This window comes from Suricata suricatta, chromosome 8 (genome assembly GCF_006229205.1).
Source record: "Suricata suricatta isolate VVHF042 chromosome 8, meerkat_22Aug2017_6uvM2_HiC, whole genome shotgun sequence".
Lineage (NCBI taxonomy): Eukaryota > Metazoa > Chordata > Mammalia > Carnivora > Herpestidae > Suricata > Suricata suricatta.
In genome coordinates this window covers 48550-70644 of record NC_043707.1, presented here as the reverse complement: position 1 = coordinate 70644, position 22095 = coordinate 48550, and the positions used below count along the sequence as shown (strand labels likewise).

Here is a 22095-nt window from a genome sequence, read left to right as displayed (position 1 = left end):
GAGCTGAGGGCCCCGGGTCTGGGTCCGGGTCCGGGGTCGGGCGAGTCCCCGCCCGGCTCGGCCGGACTTTTCCTTCCCGGAGTTTCCCGACCTACCCGCGGAGGCGGCCCAGCCCGGGATTCCTAACCCGGCGCGTCGCAAAAATAGCCCGTGGCCGGATTAGCACGTCCCGGCGGCCCGAGCGGGCCGGACAGCGCGGCTCCAGCCCCCGCCCAACAGCTGAGGGTCCCGGGGAGGGCTCGGAGTCTGGGGGTGTCCCCGGGCTCCTCCGAGCTGTGCCCTCCCCCCCTGACGTTTTCCTTCCCGGCCGCCACCGGTGGGTGGGGCTCCGAGTCGAAACTCCAGCTCCGAGGGTGGGACTCCTCGGAATCGTCCCGGTCCCGGCCGTCGTCCCCGTGGATGGGAATGATACCACCAATAATAGCAGGAGCGGGGGAGGTGGGGGCGGCGGACTGACCCCGCTTCCCGCTTCGCAACCTTTGCCTTCCTAGTCGTAAATACTGGAACTGTAGCTCCTGGGATCTCTCAAAGACACCCCGTATCTTGTGCTTGGGGACCGAGAGGAGCGAGGGGCGGGCGGGAGGTGGGGGCGTGCCTAGGGGCTGGCCTTCCATTGGCGGGGAAGATGGCTGGACCCCAGGTGCTCAGGGAACTGGGGGAGGGCCTGGCCGGCTGCTGGCGGGGAGCTAGTCCGTGGGGCTGCGCGGGGAGTGGGTGGGGGGTCCCACAGTCACGCCTGCCCGAGGCCCCGCTGGTTCCTGAGCAGAGTTCCTTCTGTGCAGCGTGGGTTGTGGGACTCTTGTGTCTGTCTGGGTGGGCGGGGGTCCTGGGTCTGGAGGCCCCAGCCTTGTGCTGGGGAGCCCCGTCCTCAACCTTGGGACTTCCTGGCTGAGAAAATTCAAGGATGAAACTAGCTTTTCAGGTTTGGTCCAGCTAGATGCTGGGTTCTCCCCCATCCCCCATCCCCCAACCCAGAGCCAGTCCCAGCCCCCTAGAGAGCCCCCAGCGATCAGGAGGAAGGTCCAGGCTGGGGTCCAAGAGGTCCCTAAGGCCGCATCCCCCTGCCACCAGCCGTCATTCTAGGCAAGCTGGGTCCTTTTCCCTGAGAACGGGGCAGAGGCTAGTAGGTGGGTGCAGGAGTTGAGCGGCCCCAAATTGAAGGGCCCCAGGCCCCTTTCCAATTCTTCCAAGCAGCCAACCAGCCTCCCATTGTGCAGATGGCCCAACTGAGGGCAGCAGAGCTGGAGCTTTGCTGTGACCAACGTTCCTCATCCAGCATTAGTGGTCAGGTTGCTGCCCTTGGGAACACACATCCTTTGTTCGGAGGGGATCACCCAGTTTCCCTGCCTTTTAGGGCCCTCCCTCAGGGTCTTCTCAGCTCCCAGCTACTGCTCAGGGCACAGCCCGCTGCTCCTCTCTCTGGATGAGGTGCTCCCCTTGCCAGCCCCAGTTCCCCCTCCCTGGTGTCTGTGACAGGATCCACTTTCTGTCCAAGGATCATGTTCCTTGGCTTCTGCCTGGGTTGGATGTGTTTGAATGCAGACGGGGGAAGTTGGTGGCCCTCCACAGCCTTAGGGACCCAGCTGGTCTGTCCCTACCCCTGGGGGGCTTTGGCCGGGGCCAGCCAGGCAGGCACACAGACCTCTTGCACCCCAGCTCCTGCGCAGACATTGTCCAAGGCTTTGAACTCCCGTGGGGGCTCAGGGACCTCCGGTGGTGACGGACCTCTCTGAGCCTCAGTCTTCTTATCTGTACAATGAATACAGAGGGCCCCTTCCTGCGGACTGTGACAGGGCAGCAGGGTGAGTCAGAGCCGGGTTTCGGGCAGGTGGGCCAGGCTTCTGACGACAAGCCATTTCTGCTCTTTTAACAGACCTTGGGACTTGGTTTCCCGTCCTGGGCCTTCTCTAGTAGTTTCCGGCAGTGGGCCCGTCCTGGGGGGAGGCTGCTCAACTGAGGGTGTCAGGGAACCAGGAAGCACCTGTGTTCAGGGGGAGCTTCTGGGGACTCTGGTCGGTGGCCAGGCCACTCATCTGCCCTAGAGCCAGGCATGTTGGTAGGATGTGGGCCTTTCCCCTCTGCAGCTTGAGGGGCGCTTTCACCTAAGGCTCAGCCAGAATCTTCTATAGTTCAGTCTGTTCCCTTGCACCCTGCTGGCTGACTGTGTGGCGTGGAACTTCAACCTCTCTGAGGCTTGGGGCTCCCTAAGCTGGGGTGTATCTACCGTCAGGCCCTTGTCAGAGCTGCTGCGGTCAGGGCCTTTGACTGTGGGTGCCACATGCGCCTGTGGAGCCCTTGGGCAGAACTCCCCAGGGCTGGCGCTCCCTGCGCACCACCCTCCCTGGCCGGGTCCTAGAGTGTAATTATTACTGCGGATTCTCGTCCCTTCGGGGCCGCCTGTGGCAGGGAGCCTTTTGTTGTTCTATTACTAGCCCTCCACATGCGTGTCTGGGGTGACATCTGTCTGGTGATGGGTGACAGGGGGAAGTAGGGATTGATGTATCCTTCTGGGAATGGGCAGAGCGCACTGCGCAGGCCGTCTGCTCGGTCTTCGGCCTGCCCTGTGACTCTCTGAGCTTGTTTCCTTCACAAGTGGTGAGATATGGGAGGCTTGAGGAGGGCGCGGGCCTGGCCGTTACCATTCTTAGCATTATGCCATTTACACACGAGACAAAGAGGCACAGAGAGGCCAGGTGACTTCTGCTTTGCCGCACAGCAAGTAGCCTGTTCCCAAAGGATTTCTGGGGATGAGCATGAGATTAGGGGTTAACCAGAAGACTGGGGCCAGAGGTCAGGGCGCTAGTGTGGAGGCTGCAGGATCTGGTCCCTCCTGGGATCGTGCTCAGGTGAGCTGGGGACACGTCTGGGCAGGTGTCCTGGGGTGCGGCCCATTGCTCCAGCTGACCTTGGCAGGGGGCGGTCCCCTGGGCAGGGTGGGGCCAGGGCTTGGTGGGTCTTGTCCTGGGGCTGGGCCATCGGGCTATCCACTTGGCCTCCAGCCGCCCCTGCTGGCGGCGTCCTGCCACCTGGCAGAGCGGGCCTGAGTGGCTTGGTGGCCGTTGCTCACGCCTGAGGACCCAGCCGCACAGTGGCTCCGGCCACTGTCCAGGCCCGGGCGGCCAGAATGGTCCCAGTCTCCTCCTGCCTCTTGGCTGCACCTTCCCAACTGGGCATCTCTGAAGGGTCCTATGCCCAGGTGTCACCTCCCCCACCGCATGGCTTCTGTTCTGGTCGTGCAAGCTCTGGGGCCCTCCTGCTTCCCCCCCCCCCCCACCTCCTTTGGCTGCTCTCTCTGCCTCCCAGATGCAATTGCAAGGTCTTTTTCAGCCTGGGTGTTTGGATTAGCTGCTGCTTCTCAAGAACCTGCTGAGTGCCGGGCATTGCTATGGCCCCTGATTATCAGATGAAAAAATTGACAATTGCAGAGGGTTGCAGGTGGTGAAGGCAAGAGGGGTCTGTCCAGTGTCTCAGGCCAGGCTCTCCCCACGGGCCTCCCTCTATGGGCTTTCCGGCCCCTCTTGTACCTGTGCACTGTGCCAGCCTGAAGGGTCCCCACTCATCCCCAGAGCAGAAACCTGCTTCAGTGGGCCTGGCCCGGCGCCCCGCCCAGCCCTCTGCCGAGAGGCTGCAGGCGCTCCCAGCCCTCTCCCTCCACTTAAAGCAGCTCAAGGCCCTCGGGCCTCAGCCCCATCTCAGGCCCTCATCATGGGCCCCGCACGTGTCCTGTGCTGCCCAGAGTGCCTGGCATCGGCACCTGATGTGCCCCGCTATTTCGTGTCCCCTTGCTGGGTTTGGTCCCTACACTTAGCATTTCATAAGCGGTTGTCAGCACTTTCTCCTCCACTTCTAGATGCCCATTTGGGGATGTCGTGATGGGGCTGGGCCACGGGTGGCAGCCTTGATTGTCGCCAGAGTGACTCAGATGATGTGTGACCCCGAGCACCCAGGCCCTCCCTGGGCTGCGGTTTCTTCCTGTACCGAGGGGGTCAGCAGAGCAGGGATGCTGTCCGGATCCCCCCTGGAGGGGCTGTCTGGGAACAAGAGCCCACTGTGTGCCTGGGGGAGGCCTGGACACAGAACCACTGTGTCCTCTGGGTGGGCACCGTGCCCCTCCCCAGCCCGGACTCTTTGTCCTCTGGGCCTGCCCCTCCTCCACGCCGCTGGGGCCCACTGTGGAGCACCCCCGCCTTGTGAATCCCACCCACTTGAGGCCCAGACGGGGAGCTGTGCACAGAGGGGTGGGGGCAGGGTGGGGATCCTGTAGCCCTGTGGTTTACAGAGCACCCTCCAGGTTCTGCCGCAAACACGGGAGGGATTTGTGTGGAAGTGAGGGACACTGGGAGATCCGGGCCTACAGGCAGGGATCTGGTACCTCTTGCTGTGCTCCTGGGGCTGACCTTCAGCCCAGGCCAGCAGGGGCCGGGAATGTCAGATTTCCTGTGTGTCTTCCCGCCCTTTTCCCACTTCTTTGCCTGTGCTATCCCTGCCCTGACCCGGGCTTGTGGTCAGCTCCTCCTCCCAGAACGCAATTGAAGGGTCTTTTTCAGGATCCCCTCATCCTTCCAGATCACGAGGATGGGGCCCTGCCAGCCCATGCACAGAGGGGAGCAGTGTTTACTGAGCAGGGGCTCTGGAGCAGGCCTGTCTTGGCACTGTGGCCCGGTGGGAACAGGGCAGCAGACACAGGGGTGAACCCCCGGGCCGTGCCAGGGGAATCCAGGGCTGGCAGCACCTTTCGGGGGTGGGCCCAGCCTGCCAAAGGCTGTGGGTCCGTTGGGCAGAATGCATGTGCAAGGGAGGAGCATGACTAGAGTCTGGAGATGGCAGGCCGCGGGGTGTGAGGCGCGGCCCCGGGGCCGGGGGGGGGGGAGCCGGGAGGGTCACGGATGTGTGTGGTGTGTAAGCCAGGCAGCTCGTAGACATTCCTTGAACTCCAGAGTGGGGAAGCTGATACCGCCCGGACGGGCTGCCGATGCATGGGGAGGCTCCTCGGGAGGCCTGCGGATTCCCAGCGGTGGATCCAGGGCCAGAAGGATCCGTGAGCAGCACCAGGGGCTACCCCCGTTTTGTGGAGGGGCTGGAGGGGCAGCGCTCAGCACCCCATGCCCTTCCTGGTCTGGGTAGGGGCGTGAACAACTTCCTTCGACTTTCCCAGGTCAGTGCACAGCTGGGAGTTGCTCAGAACAGGGTTCCTGCCTTCCCTGTTCTGCGTGAGTCCTGGGGGAGCTGTGGGCAGCATCCTGGGACCATCTGCACTTAGGCTCCCTGAATATGTGACCTTGGGCAAGGCCCTTGTTCCCTAGGCCTCAGCCTTCCTGTTTGTAAGGCATGGGCAGGGCTTTCTCTATATCTCCTTCAGGGGATTGCAAGGGAGGCTATTTCGAGAGGCATTTGTGGGTGGATTCCCAAAGCCAAATTTCAGAGTCTGTTTGGGCCCAAAGCTCTTTGATGTACCCGCGGGATTTTGGAGTCTCCGCTTGGCCACTCGTGCTATCCAGGCTCCCCCAGTGTGCTTGGGCAACCCTTCCAACCTTGATTTCTTGCTTCCAGACACCTTGAGGTCCTTTGGGGAGGGACAACCAGATATGCTCTGAAATTGACCTTTTGTAAGTGGGGAATTGAGTGCCCAAGAGGCCATGGTCACATGGCCATTGCCTCACTGTCCCCTGGCCAGGCGGCAGAGACTCAAATCAAACCACGGCCTCTGCCCTGGGTCCTCTCTGTTCTGCTTGGGCCGGTGAGCTGTGCCAGGGTCTCCGCTGCTGAGGGAGGTGCCCCGCGCTGCTGTGCGTCTGTTTTTGGGTGCATGGCGGCCCCTGGCGGTCATGGCAGCATCTGCATGCCAGTGGTTTTCAGTAGGTCCCCTGCAGGTTGGAACATCCGTGGCCCCCTGCAAGGCATGTTCCTCCTTGAGATGGTGGGATCACGCACCCCTGTTGTGGATGCAGTGGGCCCTTCGTCTATGGAGCAGATGTCAAGAAAGTGAGCTGTGGGTCAGATACACATGAGCTGTGTCCTGTGTGAGACTGGGGCCCTCAGCCTGGCTCCCCAACCCCCGGCCTTCATATCTTTGCTAGATGTCACCTCGCAGGGAGGCATCCGTGCCCCAGAAACTGGAATTTGCTGTCTTCCCCCTCATACTTTCATGTTTTGACACATTGTGTCTCCGTATAGGTGTACTGTTTGTCTGGACTGAAAGCTCCAGGAAGGCAGGGATTTTGTCTCTGTTTGTTTCCTTCTTTCTCCACCAATGTGTTCCCAGGCACCAAGAGTAACTCATAGTAGATGCTCAAATATCTGCTACGAATTTGTATCTTTGGACACGAATGAATTTATATTGACTGAGGACCTAGTTCAGTGCCAGTGCCTGCAACGTCTCTAGGGACGAATGAAGCAGGCATCCAGCAGATTAGCGCCGAGCACCCAGTAGGCCTTCAGCATCAAGGACCAGGAACATCCCTGGGCCCAGCGAACCCTCAGAGTTGCGTCAGCACTGTTACTGAGTAACACCGCCCCCCGCCCCCCAGGCCTGCCTTGTCCCACCCAGAACCATGAGTGAGGCCCGCAGGGACAGCACGAGCAGCCTGCAGCGCAAGAAGCCGCCCTGGCTGAAGCTGGACATACCAGCTGTGGCGCCGCCCGCGGCCGAGGAGCCCAGCTGCTTGCAGGTAGGCGCCGGCCGGCAGGGGCTGTGGGAACACCCGCTCCAGCCTCCTCACCGTGACCCCACTGCCCAGCCCCAGAGACGCCAGGCTTTCTTGCGGAGTGTGAGTATGCCGGCCGAGACAGCCCGCGTCCCCTCGCCCCACCACGAGGTCCGGCGGCCGGTGCTGCTGCGCCAGACGTCCATCACGCAGACCATCCGCAGGTACCGTGCTGCCCTGGCTGCCCCACCGGTGGGGGCTGGGGGGACAGAGGCCATCATACAGGGTCCCCTCTGGGTACTAGGGCTAGGAATGGAGCAAGGGCCCTGCCTGTCTTGCTTTCTCCTCAATCTTGTTCCCGGGTCACCTTGTCCTCCTCCCGCTCTGGGGACCAGCTGCTCTCTACGACCTTCTCTACTCCCCTCCAGCACTTGCTTTCTCCCTCTCTGTCTCCCCCATCCCAATGCTCTGGCCCCTCAACAGCCGGCAGGTACGCTTTGGGCGTGTCCACACTCTGCCCCTCTTGGGTGCCCCCGGTGCCCGCAGGGCCCTCCCACAGCGCCGGTCTCTCTCTCGGTCCCTGCTCAGGTACCTGGGACAGGGCATGAATGTGTTGATGGTAGCTGGCGTGTGCATGGCTTGTGACCTCTGGGGACTTGCTGGTGCAGTTGGTGTCCCCTGGGGGTCCTAACCGCGGGTGCCGGTGGTGTTTTCCTTGCACGTCTAAGAGCTACAAGCATCTCTCCTGGCTGTGCAGTGCCCATTGCATGAATTCTCTGATGTCCAAGGTCAGGCTGCTGCCCCGGGGCCAAGCTCTCTGGCTGAGGGCTGAGTTCTGAGTGCCAGCCGTGGACTCCCATGACCCCCCTCTCTGTGATGGATTGAGGATCTGTGCAAAATACTCACTTGGGCAAGGCCTGCCATCTGTAGTAGGAATTTGGAGTTGGTTCGTTGTTTGGGGGGTGGTGGCCGGTGGCCAGGGCTGGAACCCTCTCATCCCCTTAATTAGACCCAGCGCACCTGGACCCCAGACCCTAAAGTCGTTGGAGGCTTGGGTGGGGGCATGCTGCACGAGAGGAGGGCCTCCGAGGCCCCCGCTGGGGTGGGCGGGACACCCGGCTTCACCCTGCTGAGACCCTCCCGTGGCAGGGGCACAGCTGACTGGTTCGGGGTGAGCAAGGACAGCGACAGCACCCAGAAATGGCAGCGGAAGAGCATCCGCCACTGCAGCCAGCGCTATGGGAGGCTGAAGCCGCAGGCCATCCGGGAGCTGGACCTGCCCAGCCAGGACAACGTGTCTCTGGCCAGCACGGAGACGCCCCCGCCACTGTATGTGGGGCCGTGCCAGCTGGGCATGCAGAGGGTATGCCCACCTTGTGCCTCCTTCCAGTTTCGCACTCTGCTCCCTGGGCTGGGACTGGGGACACAGTCAGCCTGAGCAGAGGAGTTCCTCGGAGCTCATGGTGTGGGACGGTTGTCAATGGTCCCATAAAGGTCCCCGAGATACTCTGGGAATGGGGGCCGGGGGTAAGGGACAGCGTCCTGGGCTTGTACCACGGGCCATTCTCTAGAGTATCGCAGGATGAACAGCCGAGGAAGGGGCCCTCTCTGGGCACCCACCCACCGTCCAGGGACCCACGGGGGAGTGTGAGGACCCGCAGCTGCGTCCTCCACACTGGGGTATGGGGTGGAAAAGGAGCCCCCATAGCAATGACCCAGTCCCTGACTCTTACCTCTCCGTCCGTCTGCCAGATCATAGATCCCCTGGCCCGGGGCCGGGCCTTCCGAGTGGCAGATGACACGGCCGACGGCCTGAGTGCCCCCCACACACCTGTCACGCCAGGCGCCGCTTCCCTCTGCTCCTTCTCCAGCTCCCGCTCGGGCTTCAACCGGCTCCCGCGGCGACGCAAGCGTGAATCGGTGGCCAAGATGAGCTTCCGGGCAGCGGCAGCCCTGGTGAAGGTGGGTGCAGGGGCTGGGGCAGGGCGGGAACGACGCTGGCCATGCGCCGCGGGCTCACCTCCTTGCTGGCAGGGCCGCTCTGTGAGGGATGGCACGCTGCGCCGGGCGCAGCGCCGGAGCTTCACTCCCGCCAGCTTCCTGGAGGAGGACACCGCGGACTTCCCCGACGAGCTGGACACATCCTTCTTTGCCCGGGTAAGAGCACGGGGCATGGCCTGAGGCCCCTCTGCCTACATGGCCCACCCTGACCGTGTGTGTTTGCTCAGGAAGGAGTCCTCCACGAGGAGCTGTCCACGTACCCAGACGAGGTGTTCGAGTCCCCTTCGGAGGCAGCCCTCAAGGACTGGGAGAGAGCCACAGAGCAGGCGGACCTCACAGGCGGGGCCCTGGACCGCAGTGAGCTTGAGCGGAGCCACCTGATGCTGTGAGTGCCGCCAGCCCGTGGGGAGGGGCGAGGGCACGGCCTACGGCTGTCCAGAGCGTCTGGGCCCTGGGGCACCGATGCCGCGGAGGCCGAGGGGAGGGGTCATCTCGGGGACTGTGAGCCCAGCCTGGTCACTATGGCTGTGGGGCCCTGGGCTGGGCACCATTCAAGGCTTGGGTGCCCACCTGTGGGACAGGAACATGATCCCAGAGTGCACAGGCTGGACAGAAATCTAGCAGGGAGGTGGAGGATGTGATTGATCCTTGTAGATCGTCCAGGGAGCCTCACCTAGGGCAGGTTCCACCTCCGCCATCCCCAGCGGGGCTCAGACTGCTCTTTTACTGGTAAGGAGGAGGCTGATAGTGAACACGTGCACGGAGCCTTCAGTGCTAGACGGGAGCCAGACCGAGAGGAGAGATTGTCCTGGTCCTGCTGGGAGGGACTGAGGCAGGTGGCGAGTCTGGGGCAGGAGGTGACTGCACCCCCCCCCTGCCCCCCCGCAGGCCCCTGGAACGCGGCTGGAGGAAGCAGAAGGAGGGCGGCGCGGCGGCCTCACAGCCCAAGGTGCGGCTGCGGCAGGAGGTGGTGAGCACGGCGGGGCAGCGGCGGGGCCAGCGCATCGCCATGCCTGTGCGCAAGTTCTTTGCCAGGGAGAAGCGGCCGTACGGGCTGGGCATGGTAGGCCGGCTGACCAACCGCACTTACCGCAAGCGTATCGACAGTTATGTCAAGCGCCAGATTGAGGACATGGACGACCACAGGTAGGCATGGGGGGGGGGCAGTGTGGGTGGGCCGCGGCGCCCAGCAGGCAAGGCTGCAGGGTGGGGGCGGGCTCTCCGGGCTGGGGGTGCCGCCTCCGCTGACGCTCTGCCCCGCAGGCCGTTCTTCACCTACTGGCTCACCTTCGTGCACTCCCTCGTCACCATTCTAGCCGTGTGCATCTACGGCATCGCGCCCGTGGGCTTCTCGCAGCACGAGACCGTGGACTCGGTGAGCTCTGGCGCCCTGCCCAGCCCAGCCCAGCCCCGTAGACTCCCTCCTGCCTCGCTCCGGGAGGAGGCGGCTGGAGTGGGTTCTGTCTGATCTCTCTCCCCAACCTCCCAGGTCCTGCGGAACCGCGGGGTCTATGAGAATGTCAAGTATGTGCAGCAGGAGAACTTCTGGATCGGGCCCAGCTCGGTGAGGGCAGGGCCCTGTGGGTGCCGGAGGGTGGGAGCCCTGGGCTGGCAGGGGGCCGGATTCCGCAGCTGCACGTCCCACTCGTCCGCAGGAGGCCCTCATTCACCTGGGCGCCAAGTTCTCGCCCTGCATGCGCCAGGACCCGCAGGTGCACAGCTTCATCCGCGCGGCGCGCGAGCGCGAGAAGCATTCGGCCTGCTGCGTGCGCAACGACCGGTCGGGCTGCGTGCAGACGTCGGAGGAGGAGTGCTCGGTGCGTGCCCCCGCGCGAGTTCGCGCTGGCTTTCGGCCTTCGGATGGGGCCCGCCGAGCCGTCCCACCCTACCTGCGTGCACAGCAGTGCGTCCGTCTGCGCAGGGGCGCTCCGCTCGCATTTACTCCTTTTATCCCCTGCTTCCTCCATTTCCCGCTCGTCCTGTCGCAGAGGACAGCTGTATCGAGTCTTTGACTCGGGTGTGCTCTTTCTGCACGTTGGTCCTGTTTTGTGCACGTGCCCTAAGTTTACACACGTGGTGTTGCTTTATTCTTTCCACTAAACAATTGAAAAAAAACAAGAAAACAAGATTGATCCAAGTTTTTATTACATCATCTTTTTAAAAAAATTTAACGTTTATTTTTGAGAGAGACAGCATGTTGGGGGAGGGGCACAGAGAGGGAGACAGAATCTGAAGCAGGCTCCAGGCTGTCAGCACAGAGCCTGATGTAGGGCTCGAACTCACAGACCGCAAGATCATGACCTGAGCGGAAATCACTTAACCGACTGAGCCATCCAGGCGCCCCTTTATTACGTCATCTTGTAATAAAGTTATAGCTTATTTACTACAAACTTTATAGTATAAGTTTATTTACACCAGCTCCGATTTGGACACAGGTTGTTTCTATTGTTAAGCTGACAGGAATCATGCTGTTGAGCTCCCAACAGGCCTGCACGTTTGAGGAGTATAATTTCAGTGAAGTTGGGTTGTGGGTCAGCGACTTTGCTTTTGGTTCCCACCTCCTGGAGATCGTACTGGCTAAGGGTGGGCTCTGACCACGGGCTGACTCTGTGTCCCCCCACAGTCCACGCTGGCGGTGTGGGTGAAGTGGCCCCTCCACCCCAGTGCCCCTGACCTTGCTGGCCACAAGAGGCAGTTTGGCTCCGTCTGCCACCAGGACCCCAGGTCAGTCCTGCCCCTCCCTCACCTCCCATGCCAATGGCTCTGTGGGGTTTGGGGGAAGAGGGTAGAGCTGCGCCATGTGTCATCGAGTCAGACGGGAGGACATGGATACCAGGGCAAAAAGCAGGGTCTGACCACGTCCTGGGCTCATGCAGGGTGTGTGACGAGCCCTCCTCCGAGGACCCCCACGAGTGGCCAGATGACATCACCAAGTGGCCGGTGAGCCGGGGTGGAGGGCTCTTTGCAAGTCACCCTGTTTGTGGGGGAGGAATCCACACTTCCCCCATTAGTGATGCCAGACACCCCATCACGGGACTGCCCTGCGTGTTCAGATGCTGTGCCTCTGGCCTTTGCAGGCCAGTGCCTGCCCCTGAGCCAGGTGACGCCTAGGGGCAAGTGACGTTAGTGCTCCGCCCTGATAGGGGGCTCGTCCACGTCCCGGGGTGGGTAGCCTACTTGGCATCCAGGGAGGCTGGTTTTACCTTCGGAGGCTGTCCATCTTTGCCCCAGTCCCCAAGCGCGGCTGTGGGGCCCAGGGTTGGGGGAGGCCTCCACCCAACTCACCCCTACTTGTGACCCAGATCTGCACCAAAAACAGCGCCGGAAACCACACCAACCACCCGCATATGGACTGTGTCATCACAGGCCGGCCCTGCTGCATTGGCACGAAGGGCAGGTAGGCATGCCCACGCTGGTAGGTGCAGACTGCCCGGGGGCTGTGCCCTTCTCTCTCACCAAGTTCCAAAGTAACCCGAGATTCCAGGAGGCGTGGGGTGAGCACGGGTCTGCCCGCACTGCCCAGAGCCAACAACCGGGGGCAAGAAGGGCTGAAGGCTGGGCCTGGGTGGCATAGTTGGGTGCCTCTGCCCGTGGGCCCCTCTTCAAGTCCTTCCAATGCTGGCCTGACCTTTCAGGTGTGAGATTACCTCCCGGGAGTACTGTGACTTCATGAGGGGCTACTTCCACGAGGAGGCCACACTGTGCTCCCAGGTAGGCCTCCAGGGTGAGTGTCCCTCCCCTCTCCCCCCAGCCACAGTGGGTGCTGATGGGCCACTCTGCACAGGTGCACTGTATGGATGACGTGTGTGGGCTCCTGCCCTTTCTCAACCCAGAGGTGCCTGACCAGTTCTACCGCCTGTGGCTGTCCCTCTTCTTGCACGCTGGGCAAGTGATGCCATGTGGGCTGAGCGGGGGGTGGGGGTGGGGCGGGGTGGCTTTCCCAGGGACCCCAGGGTGGCTAGAGGTGGTGAAGGGGTGGTCTCCTGGCTGAGTATGCCCCCCCGCCCCCAGGATCCTGCACTGCCTGGTGTCAGTCTGCTTCCAGATGACTGTCCTGCGGGACCTGGAGAAGTTGGCAGGCTGGCACCGAATAGCCATCATCTACCTGCTGAGTGGTGTCACTGGTAACCTGGCCAGTGCCATTTTCCTGCCGTACCGGGCGGAGGTAAGGCTGTCGTCCAGGGTGGGGACCCTTCCACGTGCACCTGCTGCCCATCACGCACCGGGAGCATCTCCCCTTGGCTCCTTCAGTGTGGTCCGGGCCACGGGGGGGGGGGGGGGGGGGGGGGGGGGGGGGGGGGGGGCGGGATGGGGAGACGGGGCTCTGGGCAGGGTGGGCACGCTCAGCCCCTCGCGCTCACAGCCGTCCGCACTGCTGCCAGGTGGGCCCGGCCGGCTCGCAGTTCGGCATCCTGGCCTGCCTGTTCGTGGAGCTCTTCCAGAGCTGGCAGGTCCTGGCGAGGCCCTGGCGGGCCTTCTTCAAGCTCTCGGCCGTGGTGCTCTTCCTGTTCGCCTTCGGGCTGCTGCCCTGGATCGACAACTTTGCTCACGTCTCGGGCTTCGTCAGCGGCCTCTTCCTCTCCTTTGCCTTCCTGCCCTACATCAGCTTCGGCAAGTTTGACCTGTATCGCAAGCGCTGCCAGATCATCGTCTTCCAGGCAGTCTTCCTGGGCCTCCTGGCCGGCCTGGTGGTCCTCTTCTACTTCTCCCCCGTCCGCTGCGAGTGGTGCGAGTTCCTCACCTGCATCCCCTTCACCGACAAGTTCTGCGAGAAGTACGAGCTGGACGCCCAGCTCCACTGAGCCGGGGGGGGGGGGGGGGGGGGGGGCACGCGCCTGCCCCGAGCCCTGCGCCGACCCGCCTGCCCCGGAGCGCGGGCCTCTCGTACTCCAGGGCATTTATTACGCCAGTTCCCACAATTACCTTCTAACTAGTCTCTTGACGACCACCTCACGTGGCCAATAAATGGACCGGGAGCGTTTTAGCTGCCACTAACTTACCGGGGCTGCCTCGTCTTTCTGGCTTCTGACTGGGGGCTGTGGAGGGAGACCCGTCAGGCCGCTGACCAGCTCGTTTACAGGTCCCCAGCACAGGGCGCCAAGTGTCAGACCCACCTCCTGGCCAGGTGGGTGGCTGCACCTGTCTCCCTTCCTGACGATTACAGAACCCATAGCTGTCCGGTCGCCCTTCACCCCCAACTGAGGGCACCCCACGACGCCAGCACTCCCTCCCCAGCCGGCTGCTCAAAGTTCGGCCCCAGGCTACCTCCCTTTCCAGAAGCCACAGGGTGAAGGTGCTGCTAGAGGCGAACCCTGTGAGCCGAGGCTGGGGGCCCATCTACATACCCTTGACGCCAGGCCTTTGTTTCCCCATAAGCACAAACAGAAAGCCAGCCATTCTGCCTTTATTTCCCTTTGCTGTAGAGATCACAGTAAAAGGGTCTTGCGGCCACAGGGCTCAGGTGGAGCATCTTCGACCTTAGCACTCACCACACTGTCCTGTGCCCTTCCTTCTCCTCTGTGACTGGGCAGCACCAGTCCCTCCTGCCCCAAGAACTGTGGCTCTTTTACTTTTCAAACTAAGAAGCAAATAGATGAACCCACACGCGGGGCCAGGCCCGTCTGCTGCATGGTCAGGGTGCTTCGGCCTAGGGCTCCACTGCGTTCTGCTGGGCGCAGGCAACCTCAGCCCTCCCTCCTCTGCGAAAAGGAAACAGTGGCAGAAGGCTTCCTCCTTCGGGAAGGGGGCAGGGATGGGATGGGGGGTGGAGCTTGGTCACGAGTACATTGTCCTTGTCTGGAGGTTCATTTTTGCCTCAACTTTTTGATGAAGGACACCTCATCCCGATTCCGGATGCCGTAACTGAAAAAGAAGGAGGGCTCTGGCGTGTGATCTGCAGAAGGTCTGTTTGGGACTCCTCACCTGAGGCTCGTAAGGGACCAAGAAAGGAGGAGTAGGGAGGGCATGTGACAAGGGAGGAGAGCCAGCGGGCAGCCCTCTCCCGTGCGCGCTCTCAGCGCCCTCCTAGGGCCACGGGAAGCCCCACTGCCACTAGTGAGCAGGGCTCCCACTGCGCCTGTGCCTCCCATTGCAGTAGGAAGGGGCCCCAGGAAGCTCCTTGCAGGAAGGAGTCCTGCAGCCGGGGACCGTCCTGGTCTTGCTTATTCCCCAGTAACTGATTTAAGACTCCTCCTATCCTGGGAAGGGGCCCCAGCCCTCTGGCAGGGCTTGGGGAACAAGAGGCCAACACACCAGACGCAGCTCCAGATGGGGCCCACACTTACTCTCGAAGCTTCTTCCTGTCCTCTGTGAGCTTCTCCCCTGCAGAGGTCAGGTAGTATGTCCTCCACACGTAGGACCTGCAAGATTCAGATGGGGCTTCACGCAGACCACACACACAGTGACAGGGCAGCTGGGATGCGGGGCGGGGGGGGGTGCGGTGAGATGAACGCAGGGACCCAGGGCAGGTGGCCTCTCCCTGCACCGCGTCTGCACTGGGCCTGAGGTATCTCTACGGAAGCACTGCTCTCACAGAGCCGGGAGCCAAACACACCTTATTAACAACACACACGGCAAAACCAAGACACAGACGGCGGGTATCTGACCTAGATATCTCCTGAGGGGAGCACCCCAGTAAAGATGGGGCGGGGCTGCTGACGGCTGCAGCACGTGTGACCCGGGAGGCCACCTCCGGACGCTGGGAATGCTGTCCAGGTGAGGTCCGAGAGCATGGAAGAGCGGGCTCCCAGGCCAGGAGGCAGCCTCCATGGCTCAGGGCTCGGGACAGGGAACTCGGAAGTCGCAGGCACTCTGCTGCACACACGCACCAGGTGCTCGCGTGGCACCAGCCCTTCCTGCGACTTCACTTACCAGCTGATGTGCTGAATGCCCCCTTCGCGCTCCTGCCTGAGCTGCACGTATCTCTGAATGGCCTTCTTCAGGTCCAGGACCGTGGCATGCTGTACCACAACCACAGCTGCAACACGAATGGAGAACAGGCACAGCCTCAGATGGCAGGCAAAGAACCCAGAAGCTCTGTCCAGACTTTTGGATGGAGATGCAAGTCTGGGCAGGGTGGGCCTGCGGTTGCCCCAATATCCTTGGACATGGCCCTCGAGTTTCCCCACTGTTAGCATCTTGCCGGGGCGAAAACTCAAGACTGCGTGGTCCAAAAGGAGAAGGGAGCACTTACGCATTATTTCTCCATCCATCTTGCACACGCGGACTGTCATCGCTTGGCCATATTCTAGTGCGATTTGTGAATTGACTTCTTCTAAAGTAACCTACAAAAAGACCAAGGGGGGAAGTGGGAGCCCTGCCTCTCTTTACCATCCCAAACAACAACAAAAGGAAACAAGCTGATAGTGTCCAAAAAGCAGTACCATTTTTATGGACAAGAAACTAAAAATGTTTGCTTCTATGTTGGGGTTTCCCAGTTCCACCCACGTTTGTATCTAATGGGCAAAGCAACAGAAACTCAGGAGTATAGAAATGGGAGAATGAGGATCACATCCCGATTCTGGGGCTTGGTGTCAGGAAACACAAGGTCAGTCCAGTTGTAGAGCCCCTAGCCACCAGGATTCAGGCCAGGGCCCAGGGCAATGTTGAGGTGAGGCAAGTGTACAAGATTTACCAGAACACCAAAAACACAATAACGATAAAACATTGTAATACAAGTAGGAAATAATACAAGTTAACTTTAAAATTCCAATACGAGCAAAATAACAAGGATTTAACAGGATCGTGGTGAGCCACACTGAAGGTTGACAAGTGAAAAACCAGCAATGCCGATCTTGTCTTTACGTAAAACTTACTGCCCGCCCCCTCCCCTTTACATACTTACATGACTTTTGAGTTTTGAAAAGTGTATTAAAAGGTCATACATCTCGACTAGGGTTTTCCCTGTTCTGTTTTGAGCCCCTTTAAAGTCTGCGCGCCAGGCGAGAGCCTCGTCCCGCTCCTCCCACCCCAGCCCCAAGCTTGAGACCCTTGTTTGAGCCCAGAGGCGCCTTCCCCCAGCTCCCCATCAGGGCCTCCAGACGCCGGTCAGCGGGAGCACCGGCGGGGAACGACCCTGGCGGCCCCCCGCCCGCGCGCACCTGGATCGGTAGATCGCAGAGCAGCGGGTCCTGCACGACCATGGCGAGACCCTCCTGGAACACGTCTACCGCCTCGGAGTGTGGCAGCGTTTCCTCCTCGTCCTCATCGTCTTCAGGCGTCTCGGGCCGTACAGCCACCTCCTCCTCCGCCTGCTCCAGGGCGCCTCTGGGACCCTCGGCTTCGCCTGCACTACCAGTTAGCGTACGCGATGGAGGCGGTACGCGCACGCGCGAGGACAGTAACCCCCCCCCCTTCAAGGGGGTTGGGAGGGGCGGGGCCTCCACGAAGACCAATGAGAAGCGCGAAGCGGCCTGCCGCAGTGCTCGCTGGGAACGCGAAGTCGGTGTTTCCATTGGTAGGCCGTGCGGCGGGGCGGCTTCCCGAACCAATGTGAGCTCGAGACGGGTCTAGCGTCGGTGCCCAGCGGCCGCGGGGGTTGCCGGGAGCCTGTGGAGCCCAGTCGCCCGCCATGCTGCTCTTCTGCCCTGGTTGCGGGAATGGGCTAATCGTGGAAGAGGGACAGCGCTGCCACCGCTTCGCCTGCAACACCTGCCCCTACGTGCACAACATCACCCGCAAGGTGGGGCCCAGAGGCTGGCCCTGAGCCGGGAACCTCCCGCTTCCCCGCCGCCAGCCGCGAGTCCGCCTTCTTGCGCCCTTGGTCTCCCAGCCGCTTCCCTTCGGCCGCACATCCTGTGGTCTCTACCTTGATCCCGCTGTTTGTCCCTCCCCAGTGCGGTCACCTTGGGCCCCGCTCAGTCGTCTCCCGGCGTCGCATCCTAACGTCGCCCTCGGGCTCCTGTCCCCGCGCGCGCTCCCTTGACTGTGTTCACGGCAGCCGCCCGAGTGATCCTGTCAGCGTCTAAGTCAGATCAAGTGCGTCCTGTGCTCGCAAGCTCTTAGCATCTCCCGTGCATTCTGAAGGCCGGGCAGGCTCTGACACTGACACCTCCCTGCGACTTTGCAAGTCTGGTGGCACGTCCTAACGTAGTATTTGTCTAGCAACACCAGTCTCTTGGAGGAGCCCCCATTGTGCACGTGGCACTACTACCCGAGCTTTTGCACATGCCGTCTGCTCGGTTTACGTTTTTCTAGATAACCATGCCGCTCATAGGTCATGTCTAGTGATTGGTGCGTTTAAAACTAGCCCCTCCCATTTTGTCCACCTTCCCTGTTTAATTTTTATCCGTCGGACTCCTTGCCTTCCGATATACGATGTAGCTTACGTGCTTTGTTTATCACTACTAGGACGGAAGGTGTAAGCAGAGCAGTGATTTTTCTGTTTTGTTCCCTCTTATGTTCTAGTCTGAACTCAGAGTGTAGTGTAATCATGCACTCTGTATTATAACCTGCTATTTTGCCTCGAAAATCACATCGTTATTTGTTAGCACGCGTTTACTTTTTAGAAGTAGAGCACTGCTTCTTAATGTTTGCATTACTGCTTTACCGCAGAGCTGTGTTGTGGGAGTTGAGGCTCTGAAACTGGGAAGTGTGAACTCTTAGGTAACCCTGAAATTTCAAGGAAGTGTGGTAAAACTTGGGAAGGACGCTAAAGTGACCTGCTTGGAAATCTCTCTGGCTGGGCTTCCCAGCTAAGTGGTACTCTTTGGCTTTAGTTGTGTTTCTTTCACGTTGGGTTATTTAGTGTCCCAGACGTGTGGGATCCCACCTGTGCCGTTTTCCAGTCTGTGCCGGTGTGGCCTCCAGTCCTTGCAGACATGTTCTGCTCACCAGCGGATCGTTCTCTTCTTTTTGAGAGGTACCCCACACCTGGGTCCTCTAAACCCCAATGACAAGTCCTGCTCTGTGAGAGTAGAAACTTTGTTTTCTTTCAGTATCCGTCTAGTGTGCTTGAAGGAAGTCTGGGGAGAATCCCGGGAGCCTGAAGAGCTGCTGTTGTTTGTTAGGTCACGAATCGGAAGTACCCAAAGCTGAAAGAAGTGGATGATGTGCTTGGTGGAGCAGCTGCCTGGGAGAACGTTGACTCCACCGCAGGTGAGGAGTCACCTTGTCTGTTACTGAGCCGTGGCGAGGAATGAGGCTGCTGACGGTGACACTTCATGTCCCAACAGTGATGTCCTGGAGGAAGCGAGCTTCTAAAAATAGAAAGTGTGTTCATGTTTTCCTTAAATAATTTGTCATTCAGACAGTGTAGGCCCAGACCTAGATTAGAGTCTGAGTGACCTCCGCATGTTTTAGGACCTTGGCGGGCTCCCTTGACCTTTCTGGGGCTATTCAGCATTCACTGATACGGAGCGCATGAAGTGAGGCCATCCAGCACACTCCATGGTTGGTAGCTGTGATGACAGCAGCAGTGACAGGAGAAATACAAGTCAGAGCTTAAGGAAGAAGAATCTGGTGTAGATTTTTTAAAGTTAATGACAGCTTTATGGGGCGCCTGGGTGGCTCAGTCAGTTGGGCGTCCGACTTATACTCAGGTCATGATCTCATGGTCCTTGATTTCAAGCCCTGCGTCGGGCTCTGTGCTGACCGCTCAGAGCCTGGAGCCTGTTTCGGATTCTGTGTCTCCCTCTCTCTCTGCCCGACCCCTGCTCACGCTCAGCGTGTGTGTGTGTGTGTGTGTGTGTGTGTGTGTGTGTGTCTCTCTCTCTCTCTCAAAAATAAGGAAACACTTAAAAAAAACAAAAGTAAAGTGTTAAAGTCTGGTTTCCTATCTGGTAAAGGTAGACATGACCAAGCAAGGAAAGAGGAGAGCCCTAGACACAGCTGTGCCTGGTGGGGGAAGAGCCAGGTCCTGCTTAGGACCCACTCTCTTTTGTCCCTTACAGAAGAGCAGCCACATTTGATACGGTGAAATTAGCATTGGCAGAATTTGTCAAAAGAAAAGGAAGTCTGTTCCTGGTGGTCAGCATGGTGTCTGAGAGTGTTTGAAGGTGTTAGGAAGAGTAGGGTCAGTTTTCTCAAAGTGAAATAACTTTGTCTCAAGGCGCTTTGCAAAGGCGTGGGCTGTGTGGTGAGATCTTCATAAGAAGAGCCTGGGGAGTTGTTGCCAAAATGGATCCCTAAATTTCAATCTTTTTTTTTTTTTAATTTATTTTTGAGAGACAGAGACAGTGCAGGCAGGGAAGGGCCAGAGAGGGAGGGAGACACAGGTTCTGAAGCAGGCTCCAGGCTCTGAACTAGCTGTCAGCACAGAGCCTGATGGGGGGCTCGAACCCATGAACCGTGAGATCATGACCTGAGCCGAAGCCGGATGCTTAACCGACTGAGCCACTCAGGCATCCCTCAATCTTTTTTTTTTAAAGTTCATTTATTAAAAAAATTTTTTTAATGTCTTTTTATTTTATTTTGAGAGAGAGAGAGAGAGACATTGAGTGAGCAGAGGAGGGGCAGAGAGAGAGAGAGGGAGACACAGAATCCGAAGCAGGCTCCAGGCTCTAAGCTGTCAGCACAGAGCCTGACGCGGGGCTCATTCCCACCAAGCGTGAGATCATTACCTGAGTCGAAGTTGGCCGCTTAACTGAGTGAGCCACCCAGGCGCCCCTTAAGTTCATTTATTTGCGTTGAGAGAGAGAAAGTGTGCACCTGAGTAGGGGAGGGACAGAGAGAGAATCCCAAGCAGGCTGTGTTGTCAGCACAGAGACCAAAACAGGGCTCAAACTCAGGTACCGTGAGATCATGACCTGTGCTGAAATCAGGAGTCGTATGCTGAGCCGACTGAGCCACCCAGGCGCCCCTGGGTCCCCAAATGTAAAGGAAGTGGGCTCATCGTACACTGGGGGCTTCTCTGGGGAGATGAGAAGGCCCAGATGACAGAAACGCACTTCGAAGATTCTTCAGGGAGTGGAGCTCATCATGCACACGGTAGCCCTCAGTCACTTTTCATGTTCATTTCTGAGTCTTCAGCTAGACTCGAGAAGAAAGACGGGCCCCACAGAGGGTGTAGGAGTGTTTCCCAAGACCCCGGTGTCCTCGGTTCGCCCACTGAGGGAGCAGGGGGGGGGTGTTGCCACTACTTGTAGCTTCAGGTCATGGTCCAAGGCGACCTGGGCAAGGGACGCCAGATGAACGGGGTGGGGGAGGGTGTGCGATACGTTTCCATAGCACCTGCTTTTAACAGGCGTGTTTTGGTCATGAACGTCATTCTTTTTTTTTTTTTTTTTTTTTTTATGAACGTCCTTCTTTACAATAACGTGGGTCACTTGTGTTTCTTGTTGCCAGAGCCCTGCCCTAAATGCGAGCATCCCCGGGCCTATTTCATGCAGCTTCAGACCCGCTCCGCAGACGAGCCCATGACCACTTTCTACAAATGCTGCAATGCTCAGTGTGGACACCGCTGGAGGGACTAGGCCAGGCTGGCCCAGCTGTGGCGGGTCCGCTCACCTTGTGGATCACCAGGGTGGACGCCCAGGCAGGACTGTGCACTGTCGTCCTGAGTTTTTGCTGGTGTGGCAGAAAGGTGACCCCATTCCGGCAGCTGCCCAGGAGGCCTGCGCAGGAGCCCGTCTGCCAGTCAGCGGCTGAGCTCATTTCTGTCCAGGGAGATTTCGTGTGGGGGGAGGGTCTCCATAACCACGTTCACTCTCGTCCTCCTTTATCTTTCACGTGAGCTGGGGAATTGATGGTCTCTCGTCGGCAGCTCTCTGAGCTGTGTACCCTTTTTGCACACTTGTGAAAATAGAATTTCATAATTTAGTACACTAGATATCCCTAAGTACTTAACTATTAATTGTAAACTGATCAAAGTAAATTTTGAATATTTAATTAAAGTGGAAAGTGGAATACTGCTTTTTCGGTGTTTTAAATGCCTCGAGCAGTGGACCTCAGTCTGCTGCTGTGCCGGGGGCTCTGCCGGCCGCGGACCAGCTCAGGGCGTGGGTTTCCACCTAGCATTTCTGGTCTTGTTTCCTAAGATTGCAGCACATGTATGAGAAAGAATCTTTATTTTCTTTCTTCATCATTCCAGTTGCGAAAGGAAGGAAGGGAGGGAGGGAGGGAGGGATGGACGGATGCCTTGGACCAGATGGGGGCAGGATGGCAGTTTGTGGATGGATAAGTTTCTTTCTCAGGACCTCAGACTTAATTATATTTCCAAATCTCTCTCTTTCTTTTCTTTAGTTTAAATTTATTCATTTTATCTTGAGAGAGAGAGAGAGAGAGAGAGAGAGAGAGAGAGAGAGCCCATGAACTGCGGAGGGGCAGAGAGACGATCCCAAGCAGGGATCCTGACTCAGGGCTCAATTTTACGTACCGGGAAAAGTATGACCTTGAGCCAAACTCAAGAGTTGGATGTTCAGCTGAGTCACCCAGGCACCCCTTCCCAATCTCTTAACAATGAAGTCTCACTTGTGAAATCATGGGCTCTAAATTTATGCCTGTAATACAGATT

At 59.3% G+C, this 22095-nt stretch overlaps 3 protein-coding genes across 6 annotated transcripts; 2 read left to right on the top strand and 1 right to left on the bottom strand.

Annotated features, from left to right (window-relative positions):
- Positions 1-6532: 6532 nt before the first annotated feature.
- RHBDF1 (rhomboid 5 homolog 1) lies at positions 6533-13645 on the top strand. Of its 4 annotated transcripts, none has more exons than XM_029947445.1 (18): positions 6533-6668; positions 6738-6868; positions 7128-7232; positions 7794-8007; positions 8397-8606; positions 8679-8801; positions 8873-9030; positions 9534-9791; positions 9909-10020; positions 10135-10209; positions 10301-10462; positions 11269-11369; positions 11522-11585; positions 11948-12042; positions 12281-12356; positions 12430-12530; positions 12657-12810; positions 13028-13645. In XM_029947445.1, exons 1-18 carry the CDS (start codon positions 6552-6554, stop codon positions 13445-13447), a joined length of 2676 nt encoding a protein of 891 aa, XP_029803305.1. In that variant the 5' UTR covers positions 6533-6551; the 3' UTR covers positions 13448-13645. The 4 variants fall into 4 exon arrangements, with proteins under 4 accessions (XP_029803305.1, XP_029803308.1, XP_029803307.1 ...); XM_029947448.1 differs by having other exon boundaries at positions 13252-13366; XM_029947447.1 differs by lacking the exon at positions 7128-7232.
- Positions 13646-14033: 388 nt separating this feature from the next.
- SNRNP25 (small nuclear ribonucleoprotein U11/U12 subunit 25) lies at positions 14034-17113 on the bottom strand. Its single transcript, XM_029947449.1, has 5 exons — positions 16745-17113; positions 15838-15928; positions 15516-15621; positions 14930-15004; positions 14034-14507 (listed from the first exon to the last, which is right to left on the bottom strand). Exons 1-5 carry the CDS (start codon positions 17096-17098, stop codon positions 14450-14452), a joined length of 684 nt encoding a protein of 227 aa, XP_029803309.1. The 5' UTR covers positions 17099-17113; the 3' UTR covers positions 14034-14449.
- A 48-nt stretch (positions 17114-17161) lies between these two features.
- Positions 17162-21488, top strand: POLR3K (RNA polymerase III subunit K). The gene is made up of 3 exons (XM_029947450.1): positions 17162-17325; positions 18653-18740; positions 20928-21488. The coding sequence occupies exons 1-3, from the start codon at positions 17215-17217 to the stop codon at positions 21053-21055; spliced, it is 327 nt and encodes a 108-aa protein (XP_029803310.1). The 5' UTR covers positions 17162-17214; the 3' UTR covers positions 21056-21488.
- Positions 21489-22095: the final 607 nt, after the last annotated feature.